Source organism: Aedes aegypti, chromosome 1 (assembly GCF_002204515.2).
Source record: "Aedes aegypti strain LVP_AGWG chromosome 1, AaegL5.0 Primary Assembly, whole genome shotgun sequence".
NCBI lineage: Eukaryota > Metazoa > Arthropoda > Insecta > Diptera > Culicidae > Aedes > Aedes aegypti.
In genome coordinates this window covers 644018-657069 of record NC_035107.1, presented here as the reverse complement: position 1 = coordinate 657069, position 13052 = coordinate 644018, and the positions used below count along the sequence as shown (strand labels likewise).

Sequence of the window (13052 nt, the reverse complement as noted above, 5' to 3'; positions counted from 1 at the left end):
AAATCTAACTGTCACTTTCTTTACCTTAGTCAACGTGTCTCGTGGCGATCGGTGATCTTAGCTAGTGAAATTATAAAAGAAAATTGTTTTGAAAAAGTTTAAATTCTTCGGAACCTTGTCATCATATCGATGAAATTCTTGGTGAAATTCTCGTGAGTTCCAACATTGTTTCACGACACAATCAATGTACTTACTTAATCTTGACTTTGCAGAACCGGGCAATGTTCCACTTTGAGCGAAGATTTTGCTTGACAAGCTCATCGGCGATTTTACTGTTCGGAAGTGATGCATACCCCACGTCCTATAACAGAGCAGGTCACAAAAGGCCTTCGGCAGCTGGATGATCCAGTTCCACTTTCCACATCCGAAGAGTTGTTAAGAAGTGTTCCATGACTCATGCAATCCACCAGCCCAGGGACCATTTACCAATTCAATTGATGCTCGAAACAACATTTTGCGTACAAACCAAACCACCGAATGTTCGCGTTCCTGCTAAAGATGTCACACTCGTTAGGTTGACTTTTGTGGAATGTTTTCACGGTTTATTACGAAACTATCGGCACAAAAGCAGTAAAACTTTGTTTTATTTGTTTACCAATGGCAAATATAAACTGGGATCTAAATTGACGTATAATGTATCGTTTTCATGAACTGAGTTCATGATTCAGGGATCCTGCTTCATGATTTCATGACTCAAGTTGCCACTTTTCAGCACCAAAATTGGGATCATAAATGACAGGCATCTGAATACATGAAAAGTGCTTATGTTTTCATGACCTGTGTTCATGATATTAGATCCTGCTTCATGATTTCATGACCGAAATTGCCACTTTTCGTATCAAAAATAGGAATCATAAATGACAGATGACAAAATCCATGAATTTTATTCATGGTTCCAGCATACATGCTTCATTATTTGAGAATTTTAATTGCCATTTTTCTTCGCTAAAAATTGAAAACGTAACGTACAGCCGGCGTTACGGTAAAATGCTTCATGATTTCATGACTTTTGGTCATGGTGTATTTTCATAACATGAAAACACACTTTCCTCCCGAAATCATGACTCTTTCTCCTGTTTTAGAGTGCCGCATTTTTACCCGTGTATGTTCATATAGAGATGTAGCGATGATCAGATAATGATTCAAAATCTGATACATGCCAATTCGTCAACTCGTGACTGACACTTCTTCTCTAACACTTCTTCTCTAGCAGATACCATGAAGATTGGACGATTCCCTGAAATAAGTAATCCAAGATTTGAACTACTTAAGCATTCCATCAGACTGGAGCTTCTCAAATTGATATTTGAGCTGCTCCAGATGATGTGATGAGTATTAGCATCACTGCCCACAATCAGCAGACGACCTTTTCATAGGCAGTGAACAACAACTCGTTTGAAATCATCCATTGGGGATGGTTCATCATGTGGTAAATACATCACAAAACGAAAGACGTATTTCCTATTGAGGTCACCAACAGAAATATCAATTGTGACAGCACATACATCTCTGGTTGTTAACTCAGAAATGAGTGTAGCAACGTCAGCGCTATTTACGAGCACGCATGCACGAGGTATTACGCGAGTTTGCCATTTCATGTTTCTGAAAGTAACAAAAACTGGGTCCACAAGGTTACCTAGAATAAAAGTTCACAAAACTAAAGCCCTCAGTACACTCTTTGCCAAGTGTGCAAATTTTTCCACACGCATAAACTAACACTTCAATATCCACTTGACACTTCAGATGTTTTGTCATTGTTGAGACCGATGTTTGCATGTTGGTTTATGCGTGCGGAAAAATTTGCACACTTGACAAACAGTGTACTGAGGGCTTAAGGTTTTTGCGCCATTTGAACTGTACCATTTGCATGAGTCTACAAAGATTGATCGTTGCTGATATTCTATGCTGAAGATTGGTTTAACTAAGCTATCCTAACCGTAGCCACTACCCAAACTAGGCAGGATTAAGCTTTTCGCAATCTCAGAACGAAAAAGACCAGCAGCGAAAAAACCAGATCGGTATCTCTTAAAAGTCGCCAAAGGCGAAAAGCACAGACTACACTGTGTACAGTCGGGTCTCCTATTAAACGCATTCCTATAACGTGCACTCCTATTACGCTCACTCCTATAAGACACACCAGGACGTTATAGGAGACCCAGGGCTTATGGGATTTCATCACTTTGGGGGTGTCGTTGAATATCTCGTATGCCAAAAGAGATAGTACAGTACTGTCTTCGGCGAAGTTTCAGTGCTAAGTAGTTGAGAACTTGGCCGGTAGGGGCGCTTTTTCTGATTTGCACTATATGAACCATGAGGGATAAGAATGCAAAATTGTGTAACATATGATATCTCTGGATCCTGATGTTTTGGAAGGTTGGTATCTTCGGAAGAGTTGTTCAGTAGCTCAAGGGCTGACATGCGGTGGTCATTCTGATACGGAATTACGCCACCAGGCGGCGCTAGTGGGCATGAAATTTTTGTTTTGCGCATAGCTCAGTAGCCTGACCACTTAGAAAGATGGCGTCTTCGGCAAAGTTGCTCAGTATCACAAGGGCTAACATTATTTGAGCCAAAAAAATCGAAATTTTGCCACTAGGCGGCGCTAATGAGCAAATAATTTTTGTTTCGTGGATAGCTCAGTAGCCTGACCACTTAGAAAGATGGCGTCTTCGACAAAGTTGCTCAGTATCACAAGGGCTAACATTATTTGAGCCGAAAGTTTCGAAATTTTGCCACTAGGCGGTGCTAGTGAGCCAAGAATTTTTGTTTTGCGCGTAGCTCTGTTGCCAGACCACTTAGAACGATGGCGTCTTCAGCAAAGTTGCTTAGTATCACAAGGGCTAACATTATTTGAGCCGAATTTTTCGAAATTTTGCCACTAGGCGGCGCTAGTGAGCCAAGAATTTTTGTTTTGCGCATAGCTTAGTAGCCTGACCACTTAAAACGATGGCGTCTTCGGCAAAGTTGCTCTGTATCACAAGGGCTAACATTATTTATGACGAACATTTCGACATTTTGCCACTTGGCGGCGCTAGTGAGCAAATAATTTTTGTTTTGCGCATAGCTCAGTAGCCTGACCACTTACAAAGATGGCGTCTTCGGTAAAGTTGCTCAGTATCACAAGGGCTAACATTGTGGCAAAATTTTGAAACTTTCGGCACAAATAATGTTAGCTCTTGTAATACAGAGCAACTCTGCCGAAGACGCCATCTTTCTAAGTGGTCAGGCTGCTGAGCTATGCACAAACAAAAATGCTCACTAGCGCCGCCTGGTGGCGTAATTCCGTATCAGAATGACCGTCGCATGTCAGCCCTTGAACTACTGAACAACTCTTCCGAAGACACCAACCTTCGAAAACATCAGGATCTAGAGATATCATATGTTACAAAATTTTGCATTCTTATCCCTCATGGTTCACATAGTGCAAATCAGAAAAAGCGCCCCTACCGGCCAAGTTCTCAACTAAAAGGATGATCCTCAACTCCTAAAGGTAGATCATACTTAGTATTGAAACTTCGCCGAAGACAGTACTGTGTTATCTCTTTTGGCATACGAGATATTCAACAACACCCCCAAAGTGATGAAATCCCATAAGCCCTGGGTCTCCTATAACGTAGATTCCTATTACGCCCCCCAACCATGTGTCTAATAGGAGACCTGACTGTAATACACATAATGCGAAACCATAGAGGTGAAAATTTAAACTAAATTACAACGTATTAATAATCCCACCCTTATTTAGCCTCAGGCTTGAGACTGAAGAAGGGCAGCCGATTATCTCGGAGTAACACAAGGTCACCTGCACCATTGCTCCGGATAGCACAGGAAGGGCATAATACTGTAGAGGGCGCCCTGGTACTCCACAGGCTCCGTTTGCAATTAGGTTTTATTTAGACCCCCCTAACCATTCATTCTTAGGCACGGTAAGCTTAAAGCCACATGAATAAGGGGTCACCTGTTAGGTGGACTTTTACCACCGGAACAGGCAGTCCGTAGTGTTAGGGCAAACGCTCCCTTAGTGGAGGTAGCTCCAATAGTGGAGGTAGTGTGTTTTGGCATGTTTCGCGCTAATAAATGATTATGTGATATTTTTGTATTATGTACGATGCGAAAATGATACAAGTAATCGAATAATATTCATGAAATTTAACCGTTAAACTATTTAAAACAATTATTTTGCCTAAGTTTTTTGCTCCTTTGCACCTATAGTGGTGCATCAGTACCCATAGTGGAGGGTCCCATAAGAAATCAATGGTTTGCGCCACTAAAGGAACCATCCTTAAAATATACCTCCACTAAAGGAACAGTGTTCCTATTATTGGTGCAAGGCTTTTTGCAGGGAAATTTCAAATGAATCGTGATTTTTATACATTTGAGTGATAGAAGGATTTGAGATCTATCGAATGATACGTTAAAATCATATATTTCATGATCTTAACACAGTGTTTTAGCAGTTTTCCCTTAGGTGCACCACTAATGGTACACTTGCCCTAATTCTTAGCCAATTGAAACAACCGCTACCGACACTACACGGCTATCTAGGCTGATCGGGAAAAGGAAGTAAACATTGATGATTAACTCCTGACGTGCCCAAACAGCCCAATAAGCAATAACGCAAGATCTGCTCACAGACAAACAGACGTCACACTCTCATCATTGTCCATCGACCACCTTTTTAACGGTCGATTCAAAAATATGGTAGGTGGCCAATCCGCCACCCGCAGCGCTCGCATCGTTTTTGTTCGCGTTTGACGTTTGTACACTACCGCCATCTGTTGGCCCGTCGGCCAAATACAATAATTTTAGCATTGGGCGCACATGTCCTCGTTACTATGATTTTGATCGAGATTTGTTCTAAGTGTTACGTCTGTTTGTCTGTGATCTGCTCTTCTTTTTGTAGCTAGTAAAATAGGTTTATGGACAAATGGTCGAAAACGATTTGCTTGGTGGGAATTTTTTCCTCCTTGGAAAAAAAAATCGACCTTTTGTCCCTCCTTTTTTGTTTTTCGACCTTTTGTCCTTTCGACCTTTTGTCTTTCGACCTTCTGTCCTTTCGACCTTTTGTCCCTCGGCCTTTTGTCATAGTTTCCGTAAAATAACAACTTTACCTATTCATGCTCTTTAACACCAACAGTTAGGGGGGTCCGTAGCCTTGAGGTAACGCTTTCGCTTCATAAGCGGAAGGCCATGGATTCAATTCCCAGCCCCTCCAAAAAAAAAAAAAACCCGTCCAGCCACCAGAAGACGCCGCACGGAGGACCGTGCTTAGTGGAACACATCCATCCTCCGTCAGTATCAGATGGTGACTGAGACAAACTGACCCACTTCGCAGGCAGCTAGCCTCAAACGACTCAGGAACACGGCAAAAACGAACCACCGCAAGAGCAATTGACTATGGCTTATGGAAATCGATTGGACCAACAGCAGTGCACTCTCCTACCTGCTCGATGTGAGAGCAAAAGAGCAGAAGAGAGTGAAAGCAGATGTAAATATAGATTAGCTAAAAATAGAACTGTATCGGTAAGGAAGTTACAGATAAACTGATTCCGGCACAGTAGTGGCCACGAGCACGGAGTGCCTTTAAAAAAAAAAAAAAAACACCAACAGTTGATCCATACATACAGTTTATCAAATCGACAAGACTTACTCACTGACATTCGTCAAGAAGAACACATAGCCATTTTACCCGGCAATCCAAGCACCTACAGAGTCCAAGAGTGAGGACAAACTACGGAAAACGAAGTTTTGGTTACCTAGGACCTTTTTGTTCAACAGATTATAATCATCCTCCTTCAAGAAGCTAAAAGCTCACTTGGAGCTCCAATTCACTGTAAATTGTCAATCGGCTGAAAGCTGAGTTGTCATGTCAATTATGTGTAAAATTTAAGTGTTATTAAACATAAAAAAAACCTTCATGGATTGTGGCAAAATTTTTGCTGGATTGATGGAGATTCTTGACGGACTCATGTTCGAAGAATTGACATTTTGTGCTAGGGGCCGCGAAACATTTGTGAAATCCTAAAAGAGGATTTAACTCTGGAAAGGTTGTGAACCACTGTTATATTTGTTACGCCTGTTTTATACGTGTAACATTATGAACGTTTGGCTATCTTATGTTTTTTTAAAGCCATCTAGTCTTCTATGGAACTACTCTTCGAGAAACATCCATTACGTGAATGTTCCTAATGAGGCACGTCTTTATTAGAAATGGGTCATGCCAAACCTCAATATATAGAACCATCTGTATTTACATATACAGGTATGTTCCGTTTTTATCACGTTCCGATTTTGTCACGCTCCGATTTTGCAACGTTCCGATTTTGTCACGTTCCGATTTCGTCAACAAATTATTCCGTTTTTATCAACACAAAAAATGTTTTTTTTCTTATTTTTTTAAAATGCTTGGAATATAAACTCAAAACTTATTTGAAGCTATTTAAATGTTTTTCATTAGCCTCAGGGTTGAATTTTCGACATTATGTTGGCGTTGATCACCTATGATCAGGGTTCTTAATTTTCGTATCAATGATGCGAAATCTACGATTTTTCGCACGTAAGGAGAATGCTTTTTTCGCTTCCTCGCGTGAACATCTTTTATCGCTCACACTAATTTTCCCTGGAGCTACGATGGTGGATAACCGAAAATCACTCCACTCTGTGGATAATTTGATTTTCACTCCATCATATTTTCGCTCACCAACTGCTCCGGAGAATTATCACTATGTGAATAAACAAAAACTAGCGCCGGCGATGGGATTCGAACCTAGAACATTGCTAAAAACAACCGCGATGCGTGCACGCTAACCATGCTACCATACCAACTTGACGAAAGGAGTGGTTAATTTGGTGCATAAAAGCAACTGCTGCTCGTGGCGATGGATACAGGAAAAATTCTCCTTGGATCGGAGAAAGAGAAAACAAACTTCTCGCAGCTGCGGAAATGTGCAATTATCTATTTTCGCTTTGTTTTGTGGACGGATAAAATCCCAAGGCAGCTGATCGCTGAAAATTGCTGTGAGGGATAAATCCATTATCGTGAGAGTGAGTGAGAATTCGGAAGCCTGCCTATGATACATGGTAGGTGTCAAGTCATATAAGATTCAATAAGGTTTGATTCCTTCCTATCCGCTAATTAATTGAAGTTTTCAAATTTAGCATGGGCTGATGGACAAGATTGATGCATCTTTCAACATTCGAGAGTTTCTCTGGCCACGTCCTAGCAACCAGGCTTGACAGAACTCCTCTACGATGCAAAAATGAGGCGATTTTGATGTTTTATTGAGGATTTAAAATTGGACTCAACATTTTCAACACAGATCCTCAAACGATTCGAATGAGAGTGCAAAAAAGTATGAAGATTTTTTTCTGATTCTCTTTCTCTCTTGCTGCTAAGGTCACATTTACCCACACTTTGAAAGAACTCTTGAGTGTCCCGCCCGAACAAAACAGCACTCGCGGAGTTGTTATGGCACTTTTGTTATTGAATTTTGCTCTGTTCTGCATTTTCCTCGCTGATTTTTCGATGCCTCTCTGCTTAGTATTTTTCACGGAAAAAGGTAACGGGAGCACGCTGCTCTAGAGTATGTTACTGAACTCTGATGATGTACAGGAGTATAATCAAGCCTGCTAGCATCGTCTGGAATTCGTGTTGCAGAGACCTCTCCTTATTGTTATATACATGGCATCATATAATTTTCTATGTCAATGTGATAGGCGTATATTAATGAGAATGAACTCAACAATATTTAAGCAATGGCATGGAACCAGGGCTGTCCATTTTCAATTCATTGAAAGTATTTTCAGTCCCCAACTGACTGACTCAAGCTTCCCTTTCGATTGAAACTCTACTGTTTCGTTTCAATCCGACAAACATTTCCTTTCATCGCAGCAAGCGTAGTCTTTCATTTCTTTCGTGCTGCCTGTGCGTCGCGCGTCATTTATCAGAGCCTCACCGCAGCAAGCTAGTCTTTCAATCGGTAGTCTTTAGTTTTAGGAGCTGATAAATTCAAATGAACGACGTGGTGGCATACTTTATCTAACTTAATTTATTACAAAAAATGTAAAATCCAATTTGAAACATTTTGATAGATTTCAATGAAATCAAATGAAACGAAATTCTTACTCTTTCATTTCGCTGCTTTCAATAAGGTAACGAAACGAATGAGTGGCGAAAGAAGAACGAAGCGACGCAGTTGTTCGTCACCATCGAGACGACGCAGCCAAGCCTTCGTGTTTCACAAAATGCTTTCGAAAATGCACAGCCCTGAATCGAGCTCATTTTATTTTTGATAAGACTGTCGATCCCGTCATATTTTTTACATTATCTTCCATCTCTCAAACTCGATAACATTACACAGATTATAGCATTAGCCATTGATTAGGTCCTGTTTCAAGGGTGGGGGAAGAGGTCCAGCAAAACTAAACATTCTATTGAAATATTTGGAATCTTCATACAATAAGTTTGCATCAGGGAAGATAGAAAAGGGTTAATGGCTAACAGTTTGAGAAACTGTTGATACTGAATCGTCTCACGTCACGCACGTTTCCATCTCAAATTTGTTGGGATCTTGATTTTTGGGCGGACACGCACCTCTTCGTGGAGACCAAAAGTTTAATAAAGAGCTTATACCCTACCTTACGCTTATTCATAAACCTTAGCATAGCAAATCAGATTCTAACCAAAAAGTTCTATTTTGGTTATGCTTGTTCTGGGGTTTGTATACTTTGTGTTCTTGATAAATGTATTCAACATCGTTTTACCAAACAATATAGTAGGATTTTTATTTAGGTTAGTGCTAGCCAATTCGTGATTCAACGGCAAACAGTAAAGGTGGCGCTGTTCTAGAATGTCGATTAGTGCATCCCAGTCGAAGTAGTGAAGAAAAATTGCCCAATCATTCTACAGAATAGATTTTGACAATTAAAGTTACAGGACACCGTAAATATTCATTTAAGGTTGCAAAACTATCGCAACATATCACCAATCGGATGTGTGCAAAATGTACCTTAGCAAAATAAAAAAAAATCTCTCAGTTGATAACTGCGGAAGTGTTTATAAGAACAGTAAGCCAAGAAAAAGGCTCTTCCACAGTTGGGATGTAATGTCTGTAAGGCAGAGGCGCGTCCACGTTCGGAACCATGGGTAGGACAAACGAAATGAAATCTCATAGGAGCCAGGAGATAAGAGTTTGACTCTTCAAATATTTCAGAAATCATCTGAATTCCTAAAAAAAAAAAATCGAGGGTTTTTCAGGAAAGTCATAACTTTTCCAACATTTTATATCAGTGATTCATCCATCGATTGCCCTGGGACATCCTCCAAGGTTCTTGGTCAAAACGAAAGTTCATTCAAATGAATTCTTTCAGAAATGTCTCCAGGGAAACGCCAAGGAAATTTTTCTGAGAGATAAATTTGTGAGGTATTAAAAAAAAACTTATATAGTAACCTCTAAAAAACATGGGTAAATTTTGAAGTCACCCTTAATGCACATAAATAACTGAACTGAAATAACTCCTAGACTCTTAAAGAAATTTTGAAACTCATGAACAAGTGGAGAAATTCTTGCATGATTTCTTGAAGACTAACAAGTGGATAAATCGGTTGAAGGATTAGTGAAAAATATGTGAAGGATATTCTAGGACAGTTTTGGAAAAAAAAGTCAAACTAATACCTGAGGAAATTACTGGAGGTAGTAGCTTTGGAGTTCTCAAGGATTTCCTGGAGCAAATTCTCAAGAAATTCTTCTAAGTATCCTTTGAAAAATCGCTGAAATAATTTCTGGGAGAAATGGTAGAAAAACTTCTGAAGGGAACCTTGTGGAAGACGAAAACTCTTTCTCGGAAAATCTGAGAAGAAATTCTCGAAGAGCCTGTTGAACTCGTTATAGTCTCTGAAAATTTCTTCGGATCCTGTACAATTCTGCATCGGGATTCAATGCAAGCAGAATAAGGAAAATGAGAGACTTTAGAGACCATTTTGGTTGAAATAGATACTCTAAAGACCTTCCGATAAATGTAGAGATTTATTAGCATTACTACCAGCGTGGTTGGTCTGATTTTCTCGTTTATTTTTAAGTAACAAATGGATGAACAGCAGAAATTCTGTGAATTTGAGTAGTTTTTTTCTTTGCGCCGAAGAGACCCGGCAATTCGCAAATTTTTTAAGAAGAAACTGAAGATGCTTGTAAAATGCTTCCTCGAGCAGATACTTTCTATGAATGATGTCACAAAATATCAGCAGGGATTTGATCAAATATGTTTTAAGGAATTAACTAAGAATTACTTCCAGAAATTTCTGGATCAACCGGGAATTTCTAGACAATGTGCTGTGGGAGTTCAATAAAATTGTTTCTGAAAATCGTCAAGAGATTTAGCAATGCTTTAATAGATTATATCAAGAGAGATCGCACTTTCAGAAATCGCTAACACCATCACACTCGTGCTGTTTATAACTTAATGCGACCGGTATTAGATTAACCCATTACCAAGGATTTTTCAACAATCTTCTGATAATAATCTAGGTATGTTCCAGAAACTTCTAAATAATTATTTCCAGGAATGCTCACGGCCATTTGTCCCAGAACATATAAACGGTTGGCCGTAAATATATTTAAGAAATCATTTATTGATTAATTTATTAATTCAGAAATGCTATAGAGGATTGCTCTACCGTACACCCCTTTTAATTTGAACGATACCTCATGCAAACCATCAGGGTTCATTTTGAATTTGAACATCTGGTCACCCTAGAAACGTGTTTCTGGTCATCTCTTTCAAACAATGAAAGATTCTGCGTGCCGTTCCACAGCGGTCCATCCCACTTTCACTCAACCAACAGGGGTACCCGGTAGTTTTCTAATGGTTAAAGAAGTTTCTCGTAGCAATTATTACAGTTAGTTTCCCATGATTTTCATTACAGATATTCTCAATTATTGTTCTCACGAGCCAGAACTTTTGGAAGTCATGCACAGACTATGTCATATTTACTTTACTTGGCATGAGAATACAATTCAAAACCTTACGACGTTGATAGTGTTTCTGCTGATCTATAGTGTTTTGTTTTGTTGAATCATGGGTAGGACAATCTTTTGACTGTCCTACCCAGGTGTTTTCGTGCGTAGTACATGTCCTACCTGTCCTACCCACTGCCCGCGCCACTGCTGTATGGCATTACATCTCAACTGAGGAAAGGCTTTTTTTTTCAGATTACTGTTCTTATAAAAAGCAAAAGGATAAGCATGGATAGAAGAAAAAGAAATTAATTCGTGTTAAATCTTTCTTGAAAAAAGACAATTATCAGCTTGACCCACTTCCTTGTAGTTATTTTTACAAATATGACGCATCTCATTATGTAAAGCACATTTATGTGATTATCGGTTTCATATTCCATGTTAAATACAATGAATATCTAACCAACAAAACTTAAACTATTAAAGATCTATCGCATTAAATAATCATATTGATTGATTACAGACCCAATATCGTAAACTGATTATACGATGATTATTATAATATTATACGAATCAACAATCTTAATACCAACCACAGCTCCAAAACATCAATACTGTGCATTTATATGATGAAATTGTGTATTATCCTGGCAAAACTGCAATTTTGTTTTAAAATTTGTAAAATATTTTGTCTAAGAAAATTATTCCGTTTTTGTCACGGTTCCGTTTTTATCAACTGAAAATTGCCGATCGTGTTGATAAAAACGGAACATACCTGTATTACTCATTAGACATCAATTACAATCATTATGAATCAATGAAACAACAATCAGTACAATACAATTACTAATTACCTGTCAAAAGCAACAGCAAATCCGAAATGGCCAAGCTGAATAGGTAGTAGTTGGTGGCCGTGTGCATAGATTTGTTCTTGGAAATAACGAAGCATGTTATCACATTTCCCAAGACCCCAATCACGAAGATGGTTGAATATATAATGCTGATCGGAATCACAATCCACAACGCGTCACGAACATCATCCGGCTCGGTTGGAATGTTGTGGTTGGCGACACTTCCGTTCACATAGAAAATGCCATTCGTCGCAAAACCGTTGTTGGGCAAAACCGAGACATCCGAGGTGTGATCCGTGATGTTGTCGCTTGAATTGCTCGACGAAAGCGATGTGATGTTAGTGAACAGCAAATTGAGCTCGACGGCGGTGAAGGTGAATCGTTCGTAGTAAAGCCTACTACTTTCTTGAACCATTTTAATGTTTGGCACTTTTCTGGTTCAACACTTTCCTGGAAACTCCACTCGGGCTGGTTTCAAACACTGCGGTCACAAAGCAACACTTTCAGTCATCTGAATCAAAGTAAATTTCTTCGATTCTCCGAATCAGTATGCACAACATCGCCAGCAAGCCCTACGTGTTTTATGATTTGAATCGAGCAATCAAACTGGTACAGCTTCTACTTCACTTGTTATAAATTATTGCTCAGTTCACATGTTCTCTGGTCAAAAACACTAATTAAATCAAGTGTCTTTTCGGTATGACTGTTTAATTTGTAACAAAATTGTAGCAATATCAAACAGTCGGTCACGTGGGTAACCAACTGTAATGTGGTGAGTTACAAAGTACAATCTGCTGAACCGAACGCAAACAATGATCCTTTTTCAGTCTAGAATGATGCGCTTTGATAATATAAGAATTTTATTCTTCTTTCGATGGAAATTCCTAGGAACTAAACGTGGTTAAATTTTTGCTGTGTACAATTTGATTTTCATAACTAAAGCATTGTTATTCGTTATGAAATTTTTACAAAATATTATACCGAGTTATTTAGCAGTATCTGTGATTTGACTATCAATATTTCAAGGACTGCCCCGTTACGTTGTTTTACCATTAGTTCTTTAAAAAGTTTTCGAAACATACATAGGAGAAGGTATCGACCGTCATTGTTATACAGGGTGTTTGGTTCCGGACTTTAAGAATTTTGAGGGTAGATAGATCTTCACGAGTTATGAAAAAGTGCCCAAGGAACATAGGGTCGCAAGTGACTGCTAAGTAAATTAATCACAATTTAAAGTTTTTAAATTTTCTCA

At 39.1% G+C, this 13052-nt stretch overlaps 1 protein-coding gene across 1 annotated transcript in view; it reads right to left on the bottom strand.

The window, feature by feature from the left end:
* Nucleotides 1-12651, bottom strand: part of LOC23687468 (pyrokinin-1 receptor) — a 112055-nt gene extending 99404 nt beyond the window's left edge. Inside the window, exon 1 of the mRNA XM_021838768.1 lies at nucleotides 11804-12651. Within this exon, the coding sequence (XP_021694460.1) occupies nucleotides 11804-12215 (412 nt within the window). The 5' untranslated portion in view covers nucleotides 12216-12651. The remainder of the gene's footprint in view (nucleotides 1-11803) is intronic.
* Nucleotides 12652-13052: the final 401 nt, after the last annotated feature.